At 33.8% G+C, this 16,541-nt stretch overlaps 1 protein-coding gene across 4 annotated transcripts in view; it reads left to right on the top strand.

Moving 5' to 3' along the window:
• The window catches only part of ZDHHC21 (zinc finger DHHC-type palmitoyltransferase 21), a 45,081-nt gene extending 30,987 nt beyond the window's left edge, over positions 1–14,094 (top strand). For all 4 annotated transcript variants that reach the window (XM_035569731.2, XM_035569730.2, XM_035569728.2 and 1 more), the window contains 2 exons: positions 9,137–9,180; positions 9,707–14,094. In XM_035569731.2, the coding sequence (XP_035425624.1) occupies positions 9,137–9,180; positions 9,707–9,839 (177 nt within the window). In that variant the 3' untranslated portion in view covers positions 9,840–14,094. The remainder of the gene's footprint in view (positions 1–9,136; positions 9,181–9,706) is intronic.
• Positions 14,095–16,541: the final 2,447 nt, after the last annotated feature.

The following is a 16,541-nucleotide window of genomic DNA, read 5'->3' as shown; positions in this document are numbered from 1 at the left end:
CTGGGTGGCATTTTCAGCCATGAAGAAAGCACAGTTTGATATAATTTCCAAAACTGATGATGTATTTATATTGAAGGCCTACTTATTTTCCATGCCTGACACTTGCTTTTTCAGTCCTCTATTCCCTGTCATTGCTTGTTCTGCAAATATAAATTTTATCTTCCGTAATAGGAAATAAGCCAGTATTCTTAGATTCCTAGGCAGCACAATATTTTTCAATGACTACTTCAGAAGCAAAGGGAAGCATAGCATAAAACAGTAGGTTAAAAATAAATAAATAAGAAATTTATATAGTTCTGCTACTGAGAACATCTTTTTATTATTGGTACCCCTTACTTCAGACTACTTCTAGCTGGAACACTCCCCCTCCCATGAGAAATCAATAATTTCTCTTTCACCTCAAGCAATACAGGGAGATCTTTATATATTTGGTGGCTTGTCATAAATAGTAAAAATAGTATTTATATATAAATTATTGCTTTCTTGAGACAGTTCAATTTCAGAAAAGTTATGAAGTTTTCACAAAAAAAATCCAAAGCATACGCAGTCTTATGTAACTACTGCCTATGCCTGCTAATGACATTGTACTGCAATGGCAAATGCCAAGTTTGTCTAGAAAGGAATATCTTGCATTTGTATAAGAGCAAATCTTGAGGAGCAAAAGTTACTTCATTTTATTTCCAGTTACTTTTTTTTTCTCTGTAGTTATCCTCACGTCAAGTAATAAAATTTAATTAGAAGCTAAATTAAATGGTATCCAGAAACTTGGTTCTTTTCTCAAGATGTTATTTTCGTTTTTTTTTTCTTCTAAACAAATCCTATGTAGTTTGATATTTTCGATATGCAACAGGTATTTGTTTTCCTAAAAGTAAAGAAATAACCTATTTATTCATTCATAGGAAAAGGCATAAATTCACGTAGGGGGAAAAAAAAGTCTTTTTACTAGCTATAGATTCTTTCAAGTTTATTATTGCAAGAGGTAAAGAGCTGTTACCTAGGATCACTTAAAAAGGAGGAACTGTCAGGTTCCTTGTGTGTATGTTAGTACAAAACTAGCCCTGGCATTTGCAATTGTCTCTTTTGCTCACGTTCCATTTCTGCTTAAAGAAAGTATTTCCTTATATCTTTCACATCACTTCAACTGTTAAAATGATGTTAAAAACCATTTTTTTGAATTGATACAATAAGGTTCTGACATGTCAGTTACGTTTGATCTATGAAGTATTACTGTAGTACAAGTAGTTAATAATATGGCATGGCCTTTGAATAATGGTTTCTCTGATTATTTTGATGTGTTGCAAAACAACACTTTTTCACACATTTTCCATATCTGTTGAGGTTTTAAGTTGCAGAAGACTAAGTAGTATTAAGTTGCACAATACTAAGTAGTATTCAATTTGTTGACCTGTTTTAAGGCTGGTACCTTTTGCATATGAGAGGGTTTCTTTTTTCTCAGGCTCTGTGCTGTTCTTTATTTAGTGGGCTGCCACCTGTCTGAAGCAATCAGCCACTACTCTCTTTCTCTTCCTCTGTGCAAAAGGAAAATCCCATCTTCCCATGGATGGTGGAAGGTAACAGGATAATCAGTTCAGTAGTGATCCTCTGATGTCATTGTGGAAGCCCTGTAAAAGCGGATTATCTGTGACCCAGATAAAATAATTAGAAATTACTTGGACACTTACAAATAACGGATCTACTAATCTCATTTCCAAAGTTAAAAAAGGTCTGTCTCTCAACATAACACTACCAGATGTTTCAGTTAAACAGCATCCTTTGCAGACACTAATCTGAACCCTAATTTTAAAGGATTACCTTTGATTGTTTTTTATTTCAAACACTAAACAGTTTGTGTTTTCATTTTTCCATATGTTCAAATAAACTATTTATATAGAACTAAATACATTTTCTTCATTTTTCCAGCATAGTCCATAAAATATGATTTTCTGTGATTTAAGTGTCATTACTGTAGACAAATACTTTTCTTTAAAATTATTTAGTAATTAACTTGTTTCTTTGGAGCAGAACTATGTAATGGATGGGCTTTTATAAATTTAATAGATACCATGTGTTCTTTATGCAAGGTAGCATATGTATTATCGTAAACTAAGTGGACAGTGACTTTATTAATTTAATTAATGCTGCCGGGGTTTCCTGTTAATTAAGGGTTTGAATGGTGTACAGTGATATGCCAGTATCCTGGAGCCTCAATGCTGTGTGGATGTGGTAGAGAGAAATTTCCCTTCATTTGCCTTGGGGAGGATGGAAAGGAAAATAATTTAACAGCTGGTGTTCAACAGTCTGTCTGGTGTACAATATGATGCCTATCCACATAAATTTTTCCCTTCAGAAGTATTTTTAAATGTTGATATTTATTAAGGACTATCCTTTATTATTGTTGCAGTGTTTCTCCTTTCACCTTTAAGTAGCAAACATATTTCAGTAGTATTTTTGTTGTTGTAGTAAACAGATATACCTCAACATGAGCATCCTAAATTACTAATACATATATTTTAACTTTTACTTGCTGTGACTGACACTTACAGAGAATATGTAGTCAGAAACATTTTTCATTTTGATCAACGTTTCATTCATTTTCAAAAGAAAATAAAATCATTTTAACAAAATGGGAGAAAGATGGAAGTTGTACAAACTAAAGTTTTGATGTTTTTATCCCAAAGGAATATTTTCAAGGAGTCAGTTTTCTTTAGGAGTATCATTTCATTTAATAGCATAATGCAAAATGAAGTGTAAATAATGAAAATACAAGTGAAAAAAAAATTCCCTGTGGAATCAGTAAGTCAGACAAAATTTTAAAAGAGATGAAATGCAAAATAATGAAAATGTATTTGGAGTTACTTTATGAATAAAACAAAGTCTGTTAAATTCTTTCCATATTTTGTAGTGTTGATCCATTGCTTTTTAATATACAGCAAGCACAAGTGATGTAGTTGTGCTAAAATGCTTTTCGTCTTGAAAAATAAGTATCTTATAATTAAAAATATTTGTAATCACATCTTTAATCAGATAATCTATTAAATACTGTTTGATTAGTGAAATAATAAGGGCTTTTTCTGATTTTTTTTTCAAGCATGGCAGAAATTTAATCAAAGAACTATTAATCCTCATAATTAAGTTAGCATAGAAGAAATTGAGATTGGAAGGGGAAATTAGGATTCCCAGGCCAATGTATTCTTTACTTGGTTGTAATAAACTGTAAAATAAAAAGTAATTGTAGAGAGAAAGCTGTATGTAAACTGTAAACCCAAATAATAATTTGAAATTAGAGATAAAATGGAAAATATATTCATGCAAACCTTGTCTGTCTGTATCTGCTTTGTTCTTATCCCTTCTCCTTTTTCTCTCTCTACCTTTAATCCACCTATAGGTAAATCTCCTATTAGAAGACTGCATAAAGTCCTATAAATAAATTGGTCAGGAATTAATCACATCCTGGTCTTTGAATGAGATTTTGTTAACTGTATAAAGTCTTTTGAACCTCTAACTTATTTTTCTCAAATAGACTAGGAAATGGTTTAACTTTTAAAATGAATATATCCTGCCAGTCTTAAAAGTCTATTTACTTACCATGAAAATAAAATTCTAATTTCTTTTAAAAATCTCTCTTATAAGCTATTTCAAATGTAAGAATAAATTCAAGTGTAAAACATCCAAAGTGGAAAAGGATCTAATCTGTTTTAGATCACTGCGTGGTTTTTGCTTTTAAGGTTTTTAGAGAATGCTTTTATTGAAAATCATTATTTACATTAGTATTAAAGAGTTGTGTAACTTAAAAAAAAATAGTCAAAGACATTTTATACTTTGCAGAGAAACAAAAATGTCATACAAAAAAATATCTTGTTCATCACTCACGGAAGAAGTCCTGTTGTTACAGCTCAGTTATTTTCCTAGATAATAAAAGAAGCTCCTTTGAACAATTAAAAATAAGTAACTATAATAATGATGTCTTAGAGTTCTCAGTGCTGAGTACATTTTGTTTAATACATGGGTTGTCAAATTTAGACACGAGACCATTAAAATGACTTCTGTGTGAGGAAGGTCAACAGCTAGCTTTGCAAGGCATTTTTTTCTTTCTTACTGTTTTTTTCTTAAGATGGTGTTGGTAAGTATCAAGAAAAAATAATATATGTGTTTTGTCATGTATCTTGCTGTTGAACAGGCATTGGCACCTAACACACCATAGATTTGAAATAGAATGAAAAAAAGAGATCTGTTTGTATCATCTTCTGTGTAGATGTGCTCCTAATTTGTTGTTATATATCTTCTTTTCATTGAGTTATTTAGTAATGACAGATTTAATAACGACAAATCTACTTAACAAAATTCATCAGAGCCTAGAAGAGCCTAGGAGGAATATTTCTTAGGTATAATGTAGCTTCATTTTTCATTTTGCACACAATTTAAGAATTTAAAAACACAGAAGTAATTTTCAGGCTGAATTTAACCGATATTGATAAAATTCATCATATTTTCTTACATGAGAAGTCAAGATTATGAAAACAATGTTGAAAAGTGACCAAACATAAAATCTAAATGTAATTAGGGCCAATAGGGGAAATAGGGGAAATTTCTGAAATATAAAGTGATCTTTTTGTGAAGGTCTCAGTATTTGGTATTCCTCAAATGCTCACCTGTCATATCCTTACATAGATGGAAAAGATGATAAGTAGAAAGAATAAAAAACTGATGGATTGTTCAAGATAGAATGGCACTTCCACATAAAAGCAATGGCTGCAAATCCTGGAAGGCTTGCCAAGTTTTGTTTGTTTTTCCGCTTTCTGCATTGCCGTATTTTCTTTCTGATTCTTATATATTGAGTATCTGAAAATACTGTATTAAGAAAGCATGGCTTAATGCTTGCCTTCTTCAAATGCAAGTATTAAATAAAGCTGTATTTCTTACACATCACTTTAAGCAAGCATATAAGAAAAATTGAACCAGAGGTTGTGGCTGCGTGCTTTGGAGTTAGTCCTGTGAGTTACAAATTACTGCTTCTCCTTTGGAAAATATGAATCAGAGGAAAATATTCTTTCCATGTGCTTGATCTATCATAAACTGGTTCATGATTAATTACATCCTATAGCACAGTTTGTTAAAACGCTTTCTTAAAAACCTCTTTTTTTGAGGCAGTTGGTTATTGCTTATTAAAAATATAGATGTGGAAGATCTCTTTCTCTTAGTAGGTAGCACAAGCGCATTCATTTGCAAATTAATCTTGTTAGTCTACAAAATTCAGTCAGTGCTCTTATTGCCTCTTCATAACGGTCTTAACTGTTGCAATAGCTTACTTAGAGCAGGCAAGCTGCTCCTACAGACTGGCAGTAAGTCCTTAAGGCAAAAACAAAACAAACAAAAAACCCCACAACATTCTGTATCCCCTCAGAAGAATCTGAACCCTTTGCCCTTTGTCTCTCTTTTGAAATTGTATGTCGTTAATTATTTCTGTGCTTACTTCCTCTCCTCTAATTTCTTTTGTCTTTCTCATTAAGGTATGATTTTTTGTCCCTAGTTGCTTTAAGGTGCTTGTCAGTGGGTGTGTATCTCTGAATAGCCAAGTGCAGGAACAATATTTGTTTCCAGTCTGGATGATGACTTTTGGGGTCCAGATGATCCCAATGTGAAATTAATTAGATCTTGGTTAGTCGATCTTGTCTTGTATGAAATAGGAATTTTTATATTTTTCTTGAAGATAGATATTACTAGGACTCAATAGATATATCAAATTTGTTCATACCAAGTTATTTTCAAACTCTGGATGAGTACCAACTCCCCAAAAGATTTTAACATCAGCATTAGCTGTGAGTCTTAAACAAAACAAAACAAAGAAATTTGTAGCAGTGTTCTATTTCTATTAATAGTAATCCAAGCTGATAGTAGATGCAGACAGCCAAAGCCTCTTAGGCTGAATGCAGTAATGCTGGTGTTACAACAAAACCTTCATTTATATTAAATGCATAAGTTCATGAGATGTGTTAATAAACAGAACACTTTGTCATTCAGAAGAATACGGGTTATTCTGATCCTCCTTCTGGTCCTCCTTTTCTTCTCTGAAAGAATTAATCTCTCTCCTGTCTCCAGAGGGGCTGCTGAGTTTCCTGGGGTGCTGTGAAGTTTCACTTTCATGTGAAAAGGTAAATTGGTTCACTGTCAAATGAAAATATATTTCAAATAAGCCCAGCTATTTGGCAGTGTTTTTGGGGGAGGGAAGCTGTGAGGGGAGTTGGGTTTCTCAAGTTAGTCACCAGCACTTGTTAACTAGCTAAACTTTGGAGAGAGGTGATTCCTCTCATTCCTTCAGCACTAGTTCACAACTTTTATAATGTGTAGAGATTTTGCCTGTTTGTTTTTTAGTTCTGAAAAGGTATCCCAGAAACAAAAGATTCACTGCTTAGTCCCAATTCCTTTACCGTAAAGCCAAAGTAGGATAAAGTAGTTTCTGTCATTTTAATGGAAGAAGGAAGGAGGATTTTCTTTGACTTCCTATCCAACTAAAATCCTTAGTATGTTTTAAAGGTGTGGAAGTTTGACAGGCATTTCTTATAGTTGTTTTCTGCAGTTCCTATTTTGTTGCTTCCACTTAGTTCATTAATGTAATGGGCTGCATTTTTGAGGGAAGCAAATCCTGAGGAGCATCTTTCAGGTCTTACTGCCATGATAGCAACTAAAAAGAAATAGCACCCTGCCCTTTCACAATCCCCAAGCTGGGAATTCCTCCAAAAATCTCAAATACAATGTTTTATATAGCAGTACAAACGTATTAATGAATCATCAAAGTGACAAAACAAAAGCAAAAAGCTGCAGTTTTAAGTATTATTTTGTTATGTTACGGCTGCACCCAAAGCTATTTAAGGTTCCTTTTGTGCAAATATAAATCTTGATAGTTAGAAATCAATTATAGCATGGACTAGTATACTGCTGTTCTTTGAAATTCATTAGCAATCATTGCTTTCAAACATATTAGTATTATTTTATACTATCAGTTAGAGAGCTTTGAGTTGACAAAAGGCTAGTTCTTAGAGATGGGATGTTTTTGCAGTTATGGAAGGAGCATGCCATGAAACCACTGTTAAAACCTCACTGAAATGTCATGGAAGTAACGTCTGTGCCTATTTATTATTATTCAGAAAGCTGTGTGTGATTTTTAGTGGTCAGCAAAGTGTTTGTCCTGACAAGACTGGACAGAAAGCTTGCCCAAGGAAGCAGAATATGGCTGTTCAGTCATGTCCTGATGTAGCAAGGAAAATGGCTTGTGTCTTCTAATGCTTTCTTGCTACCTGTGGAAGGTGAGGGAAGGGAAAGCAAGCTAATATACTAGACAAGCCCATAAGGTAGAGAGGAGAAGCAGTTTATCTATGGGAATTGGAACAACAGACATTATTTACAGTCTTTTGCCTCCAGTCCGGTCCTCTCTCACTCCCGAGCAGTTGTTCAAAGCCACCTAATGATGGTGCCAGAATGTACTTATATAATCTGCTGTGCGCATGCCTTTCCTGCAGAAACAGGGGAGAACTTTGAGAATAGGGGACATCTCTCCTTTGCCACAGTGAGTGTAGAATTCAGCTGATAGGCAGTGCGGAAGAATTACATATTTTTGCAGTTTAGCAAGCAGTAAGGGATCCTCTTCTAAAACTAATCATAGTTGGGAAGTGGATTTAGAAGATGAAAATTTAACAAGGTGAGTTGAGACCACCTACATTTGGTGAAGTAGGGAAGCAGCTCCCTTTACATTATGTCCCACTAACATTTCACCATTCCTCTCCAAACATTTATGAAAGAGGGTAGCAGAATCCCAGCAGTGCCTGCACTGAGTTGGATGCACTGATGGCAAGAACAATCAAGGAACACAGTATGGTTTTATTGCTAGGTAGTGTTTCCAGATGACTTAATGAAGTCGCAACCTAATTAAACCACATCCCTTGTGTGTGTGTATGGCTGGGACAATAGAGACAAGCTCTCAGTTTCATTCAAATGCTAGTGTAATGTGACAGGTGCATTATGTACATGCCTAAATCAATGAACAGTGAAGGGAAATATAAAGCTGCCATGAAAAGAAGGTGGAACCATGAAAAATATTTATTGTATTTTGGACCCAGTGAATAATTTTGGGACATAATGAATTATGCCTGTGCTTGAAAACACTAATGCTACTGGAGTTAAAATTGAAGAGATATATGTGTACAAAGCAAGCTTTTTCATTAAATATATAGTGCGAAAGTGAGAGAAAAGTACCATTGTTTGTAGTTTTAAAAGTTTAATTTTGAGATGACCTAAGTTTAAATTGATTTATTATTTATAAAGCTTTGTGATTTTATTAAATCAATCCTGTTTAAGAGTGTAATATATGAATTTAGTTTACTGTTAGCTGCAGGAGTGCCTTCAATCTGGATACAATTTAGTTTTTCCTTTAAAAAAAAAAGTTTTAAAAAAATCGTTTTTATTTTTAGCGTTTACCTCTAGAGACTATGGAAATAGCTGTTTTCTTCTTGGTAGTGCTGTTTGTATTATGCTACTTATGAAGATGGTTGTTTGAAAACTTCTTGCTAGGTCCTACTTTTCAAAATACTACTTCTGTTAATGGTTGTTTTTTTTTACTAAGTTTAGTAAACTTTAACTAAAGTTAAAGTTTACTGAGTTAAGGTATAAATGTATTTAAATTCCTGTGGTTATCTCAGTGGACTACTCCAAGTCGGGAATGGGTGCTTGTGAAAAGTATGGCAAGAGTTTACTTTGCACACATTACTTCTAAATGTCATATGAATTAAGTGTAGCATGTCTATTTATTTTAGCCATAATAATGCTGTAAATTTTTGTTGATATTCTGTGGTATGTTCTACCACAGTAAAATTACACAGTATAGTGTTACATCATGTTTGTAAAAATCATTTAACAGATTGAATAAATTTGTTGTGCATATAATCTCACAGCTGTTTATAGCTAATATAGAGTAATGAGTAATATGAGTAATATATATGAGTAATATGTAACCTACTGGACTGATGCGAAAGCAGTGTATGCTTACAGTCAATTCCCTGCCTTATTTAGTTGCTTTCATAATAACATATTAACAGTGAGGAATATAATGAAATAGTATTTCATTCTGTTTTCTTTTCTTCAACAGGACACTACGAGTATAGAAAAAATGTCAAACTGTTGTGAAAATGTGTAAGTGCTGTAAAATGTCTGCATTTATTTGCTGATGGAGTAGCTGCTTTTTTAACTGTGTGAGAGAAGAGGAACTGAAGGCATTGTTAAGATTATTTTGCATGTTACTGTGTCGTGTACTTCCTATATCTAGCAGTAGCTCTCTAATCCTTTGATATTAGTTTTATACAAAGCAGCCTCACATTATTCATTTTCCTTCTTTATCAATAGTAAGTGAAGCTGTATTTTCTTTCAAAAGTACAGGTCGAAAATCACTTGCTACTGTGTTCTTGACATACATTGCATTGATCCTGAGGTTCTCCTCTGCTTCAAAAGTTACCTTCAGTTGATTGATGACATAGATAATTTCTATTTTCCAAAGTTAGGTCTCAGCTGCAAACCATAGTGAAAGAAAAGCTGTATTTATGATGCTGGGACACAATTCATCAGAGTCCAGTAATGGATCCCCAGCCAACCTGTATTGTTTTAGCTGACTGAAGTGCACCATGGGAGTGCTGTCTTTCACTAATAATGCTGTCTTCTGTAGATCGAGGCCCCGAAAGCCATGGCAGCAGACCTTCTCAGAAGTTTTTGGCACTCGCTGGAAGATCCTGTGGTTTATTCCTTTCAGGCAGAGGCAACCACTGCGAGTTCCCTACCACTTTGCCAATCACGTCTAAACAGATGGATGGTGGGCACAGATGGGTCCTCCATGCTGGAAGTGTGTTACAGGTTTTATGATAATAGGACTATGACAGTCTTCAAGTCAATTAAAAGCCACCCACCAATCATAGACATCACAGAGTGCCCCAGGCTTTATTTTAATAGTGGTCTTGATTCTGTTCTGAAATTATTAGAAGTTGTATGTTTAAGTTTAGGCATATTCACTTTCAAATTAGCTTTCCAAAGGGATTTCTGTTGTCTTTGAGGTTAATAGCAAAAACAAATGACTGGAATGCAGTCTTACACTGTTTGATAATACTGGCTCTTTTGTTTTTTTCCTTCGGTAGGAAACACTGAAGTTTACACTGATTGTTAGCTTTTCCACTAAGTGTCTTATTGATTTTTTTTTGTAATCAATAGATCTTTTTAAATAATATTGAGGTCTTTTTTTCTGCTACATATGTTAAAAATTCACTTATACTGCCATTTATTTGTGATGCAAAGTTTTAATCATGCAGCACGGCACTATAAAAGGTAACATTTAAAACAGACAGACTTCTTCCTAAACCTTTCTCAGAAGGGTTTTTATAAATTCATGTATATGTATCTGTTTATATAGAGAGATCTTACAATTGTCTTTCTGCATAAATATGATCTTAGTGGAAAATATTTGTGTCTTAATGTCAACAAAAGCTATGAAATGTCCCAGGGTAAAGTATGCAGATGGAAAGCACACTTTGCTCAATATCCCAAGGATTTCTTTGCAATAATTCAAAATAAAATAATAATTTAAAAAGTTGTATGGTGCAAATGTGAGAATGATTACGTTTTAAAAATGCAGATATAATTAGCATAATGGACCATAAAGAATAGTACATTGTCGTTAGAATGATACACATTTTATATTTTTTATTCTTTAGTCATGATTAGCTGCAATTAGTTTAGGTGTTTGTAAATGGGGAGCATATATGAAAATATTTTAAAATATTTATATATAAATACAGATATTTGCTACTAATATGTCTGGTAAAGATTACTAGCTGATTTAATAGGGTATTATATTGATATACAATAGCTTTTTGTGGGCCCTTTATGTACAGAAGTAATTAACCAAAGAAAGCATTCTGAAGATTACATGTGGTAAAATGACAATGGTTCCTAAGCACTGGCTTGACTTTGCTGTATCTGGAAAATATATGTAATTTATTATAGCCTTGTGTATCTGTACAAATACTAGCATGGGATATTTGTGATTTTTGAAAGTTCTGTGAATTTTCACAAAAAACTCAGAGCTACAATGTTTTAAGTTATGCTGCTTATAGTGTTTCTTGTCTAGTCTAACAGGGCTAGGATCCACCTTAAATGACAGCCAAGCAAATGGATAATAAAGAGGCACAAAATCAGGGTGTACAATATGTAGGCTGGATTTGGAGAAAATTTATAAATGGTTCATTCAAAATGAATGGCTAGCTTTTGAATGCTGTTCATAATGAATTTTTAGATCAGCTCTTTTAAAATTTTAATAGATTCACTGCCTGTGCTAGGTGTTCATTTATTGAATTAACAGATTTTGACGATGCTTTGAAATTGCCAAAATTGCTCATCTTAAAAATCACTTGAATTTTTTGTAAACTTCTAACGTTTGAACTAACTTCACTTCTCTTCTCCGTTAAAAATGAATACTAAGCATCATTTAAATTTTGAGCCTAATGTTCAGCTATTCTTTTTTTCACTGCATTCATAGATGTGAGTTTAGAATTTAAGATGGTATTGGCAGCAATATGTAAATGAAGGTGAGTTTCATGAAAAGTGGATGAAAAGGCTGGACTAGCACTTGAAATTAACAAGAATGTGTTTATACATTCTAAAGTAATGTCTGTATTCACTTTTTTTGGAAGGAATTCAATTACTGTAGTCTCTGCAAAGCACATAGAGGAGAGACTGCAATAATAGCAGTCAGTTTTGGTTTATATGCCAATATTTAAAAGTGTGTCATGAGCAAAATGTAGTGTTTTTTTTTTTTTTTAATCAAATTTCAAATTTCATAGCAGATCATAATTCTTTGATGCTTATTAAGACATAGGATCAAGAATGTAACTGTTCTTGATATATTCATTATGGGGGCATATAATTATTCTTTCTGATTTCTAATATCATCATCTCAGGTAATTTAAGTACACTTGGAGAACCAAATCTGTAATCCAGAATCAGCTCAATAGTTGGAGCCTCAATTATAAACATTGTATTTTTAATTTTTTTTCCCTGATATGCATTGAATGTTATCTGCTTTGCAGGGATAAAAATCCACACAAAGTCCAAATGTGTACTTTGTTCTAGTGTTAAGAAAGAGGAAGTGTGAAACATAAAAACCAGTCATGATAAGGCACAGATTAGGGAATAAACATGCTCTGATTGGACTACAGAGTGTACATACAAATATCCGTGCACTCATGCGAATGATTAATAGTTAATGATGAAAAATGTTTATGCTTGGACATTAGCAAGTATTTGGTCTTCTGTAACAAGACTATTTTAGGATTGTAGTCTGTCAGGCTAGTGCTGCAATGCAGGGTAGAGCCTTTCCTCTCTTATTCTCGAAGTGCCCTCTTTTGGTCATATTATGCAACGACAGTTGAATCGTGGCCCGGAGCATGGACGGGCCCAGCTGTCATTCTTCATTATTGCACAGGGGTAATCTGGAGCAATAATTGCATGATTTGGGCGTGTGTCTGTGCTAGTGGTCAGATTAACGTATCAGGACTGGACTGCATCTTAAATAGGCAGACAATGTTTTGGGTCTGCCTCAAAGGTAGTGTAGCATGTGGGATTTTTTTCTAGAAAATTTTCAGAATCAATAGACTTTCCTTTCAAACAATATATTATAAATTTAAATTCTAAGGCACTTACTCAAATGACCCAAAGAAGAACCTTGGAGCTTAAGAAAATGATGTATATGAAAATCTTGCCTGAATCTGAGATGAAAATGATAAAGTCACAAATTCACAATTTCTCAAATGTTTTCATATTCTTAGATATTTTTTGGTAAATATATTTTTTGTAGACTTCACTCTTAACATTAGGAACCAACATAAATATTATTTAGGCAGCTACTTTATTTTTCATCCTAATTTTGAATGTATGGAGGAGAGAAGGGAGTGTTTGTATACACAGTCATTTTCAGTCTTGAGAAGGATTCACGAGTAAGAACTTGAGAACCGAGTGGAAGGAAAGATTTTGAACTAGGCCTCCTTCTGCTCGTCTTGAATCTACAGTGGGTGAGTGTGAAGGGAAAATTCGTGAATGTGCAGTGAAAATGAAGATGGGACCAAAACAGGTGCTTTGATTCTTTACCTAAATTTACCAAGTTAAGTGAAATTGCAAAGAGCAGGTGTTATGCCGTTTAAGTATCCATGCCATCATTATTCAAGTCTTTCATTGTTCATCATACAGATGTCTGGTTTTATTAAGCAAACTATTCTTCTAAGAAATAATGAAACATGCTTTGTTTTGTGCTATAGCAGGCCACTGTACCCCAACGTAAGGAATGTAGGCGATAAAGTCAGGATTTCAGCAGTACTGCGAAAGAGATTTTTTTTTTCAAGTCCACTTTGCATACAGAAAAAACATGGTAATAGATGGGTTTCTGGTAACCTGAAATTGTTAGTTAACATAAATCACCTTTTTATAACATGTCATGTACTGTATTTGGCCAGCCTTCCTGCCAGCAGTACATCACTTGTAGCAGAAAGCTGCTGCCATGCATTTGAGGTTGCTGTCACTTGGATGTATTTTTTAACTTGGTGATCTCCAACCTTTGTTTTCACCATGCAATTCATTTTGCTGCTGCTCACCAAAACCAAACCAACCAACCAACCAAACAAACAAACAAAAGAAAAAAAACAGTGTAGCTTTATTAGAACAGCTGTATCACAAAGATAAAGCTTAATACTGTTGATTGACTCTTCTCAATTTCCCAACTGGAAATACCATTGCATTCCTTAAAAGTGTTTTCTTTGTATGGTGGAGTCTTGATCTTTCTGGAGAAAAAATGTTGCTTATTCTACATATATTCCAATCAATAATACTGTATTAGTACTTCTAAACTCTTTCTAAGATAAAAACTATATATATTTCCATAGACTCTGCTTCTGAAGGATGAGTTACATAAAATGATGTGGATATCTATTAGTAACACCTAGTATTTCTCATTCAATCCTGTAATTCTGCAGTTGTGTTATTTATGTAAGAATAATAAATTGATTTTTATTAGCATTGTGTATAAGAAATACATTTTTATTTACAATCTTGCAACTGATTGGGAGTTCACTGTCAGAATACATAGGTACTATTCTGCTTTTTGCTTTCAAGAAACTACTAGCTTTTCCCTGGCAGCAAAATCTCTTATCTGATGTTGAAGTCTGTAGACAAAGATTTGAACCCAATGCAGAGATCCAACTAAACATTGTACTTGTCCATCAGTGCTAATAGAAAGAATATTAGAGAGCTTTGTATATATGCATATAGCAGAAGCCCAGCATATGAGCTTCTAACATCCTGTCCCTCTTCAATCAGACCATTCCCTACTGGAAGATTATTTTTGTCTAGCCCTCAATATAAATTGCTGTTAGTTATACCAAATAGCCACTTTTGTAGCTCTGTTAGCTCTTAAATGATGTTGAATCAGTAGTGGGTATGTGGTACAGCTTTTCAAGTCCTAATAGGCTTCAGCTTAATATGTTCCCAACTGCCAGAGGTAGAGGCTCATTTTACCATCCTTTGAGATCATATCATGTGGTGTGCTAACTAGTGTGAAGTCATGAAAGACCTTCTCGCAATAGGTCTCAGATCTCTAGAAGCTTAGTTTGCACTTTGTCTTAAGCTTAAGTTTGTGTAAGTTAGTTTTTCTGTTGATTAACTGATTTTTAGTATTAATGACACTGAAATTGTTGTGTTCGAAAAACAGAAACTTAGACTTAAAAATAACCTCAGTGGGTGACTTAGGGGTTGAACCTGTAGGTAATATCTCCTATAAAATCAGGATGGTAGTCATTTCTCATTATGTTCTGGATGTTTGTCCGATGCATTTGCTGTTTGACACAGTATTTCAGTAATGTGGGAGTGAGAAAGTTTTCAAGAAGCATTTGCTTAATGTAGGAAAAAAATTCACCTTCTGAGAAATTTTCCTTGTGATTTATGTAAGATATCAGACCTTTCAAGGCTGTAGTCATCTACCTGGTCAAAATCACTTCTGTTGTAATTAATTCTGTGCAACACAAAAGTTGATGCTTTGAATGAATTTCGTTAAAACTTCTCCCACAGCTGGGAGTTTTCTGTATTCCTTAAACATTTTATATTTAAATCAGATTGGTTTTTGCTTTGCTGTTGCTTGAGTCATTGTCTTCTGACCTAAGCCAGTACATGCAATGTTCTGGAGCAGGCACAGGTATATATTAGCAACCAGAGATTCATATCTCTTCTGTCAAAATATTGGACCAGTTATGAGACTTGAATTCTCACATATTTGAACTTTTTAAGAATAACTCTAACCTCCTATGGATCAGTCTTTGTTAACAGACATAACTGCTTTAAAATGTATGTTCTGAGCTGTTCTTCGGGTATTCCTAATAATATATATTTTTTCATTCATCAATTAATATGCGTGGTTCGTAAAAGACCAAGTGGAATTTCACAACAAATTTGATTGAATGTGTTCAGGATACAACAACTTTTAATATTGATAAGGCCATCAAAATAAAGTTGCAATCCTATGCTTCACAGTCATTAGCAAATTGCATATAGAAAACACAGTGTTATAAATACTTATCTATAAAAATATTACAAATCTTTTATTGTGTAAATTAAATTATTTGAAAATACAAAGAGTACACAGGCATTTCAAATAATGATTTCATCACTGTTTAAAGTTATCTAAAATAGGTGAAAAGTGAAAAATTCCTGCTTGGTATGCTGTTTATATCAAAATACAAATACTATAGCTACTACCACACAGTCTGTCAGGCACACCATTATTAGCTGTTTTATATATTTATGAATATATATATTTTAAGGTTAATAGCTTTAATAGTTAAGAGTGCAGAAAATATACTGACAGTTGTTTCCTGCATTAATAAAGATAAAATTCATTATTTCTCTTACATGAATGAATTGAATGTAATTCTAAATTAGTCAAAATATCTAGACTTCAAAACTGTTAGAGTCATAGAGGTGCCTCTAGAAATTGCTTTTGGGAAGAATCAGTACTTCTAAATAGAGAGTCCCTACTCATGCAACATAGTGCCTTACTGAATACTTAAGAATGCACTGTTCTTTGAAAGCTTTTTGTACTACTATCTTTAAGGTTATAATACAATAAAAAAGGTTTTTTTAGATAAGTTAACAGAAAAAGGAGAACCAAAGAAAACATAGGTCCGCTACTTGATGGGGAAGGTCTCCTCACAGACAATGACATAGGCAAAGCAGAGACGTTTAATGCCTTCTTCACCTCTGTCTTCAACGCTGATGATGGGCTTCGGGACCCTGGGTGCCCTGAGCGGGAGGACCATGACGGTGGGAATGACAAACTCCCTACTGACCCTGAACGTGTGCGGGATTTGCTGCTCCACCTGGATCCATACAAGTCCATGGGTCCAGATGGGATCCATCCCAGGGTGCTTAAAGAGCTGGCTGATGTCGTCGCAGGACCTCTCTCAATTATTTTT

The sequence above is a fragment of the Cygnus atratus genome, chromosome Z (assembly GCF_013377495.2).
Source record: "Cygnus atratus isolate AKBS03 ecotype Queensland, Australia chromosome Z, CAtr_DNAZoo_HiC_assembly, whole genome shotgun sequence".
Taxonomy (NCBI): Eukaryota; Metazoa; Chordata; class Aves; order Anseriformes; family Anatidae; genus Cygnus; species Cygnus atratus.
Note: the sequence above shows the minus strand (reverse complement) of the source record. Positions and strands in the feature narration are given on the sequence as shown.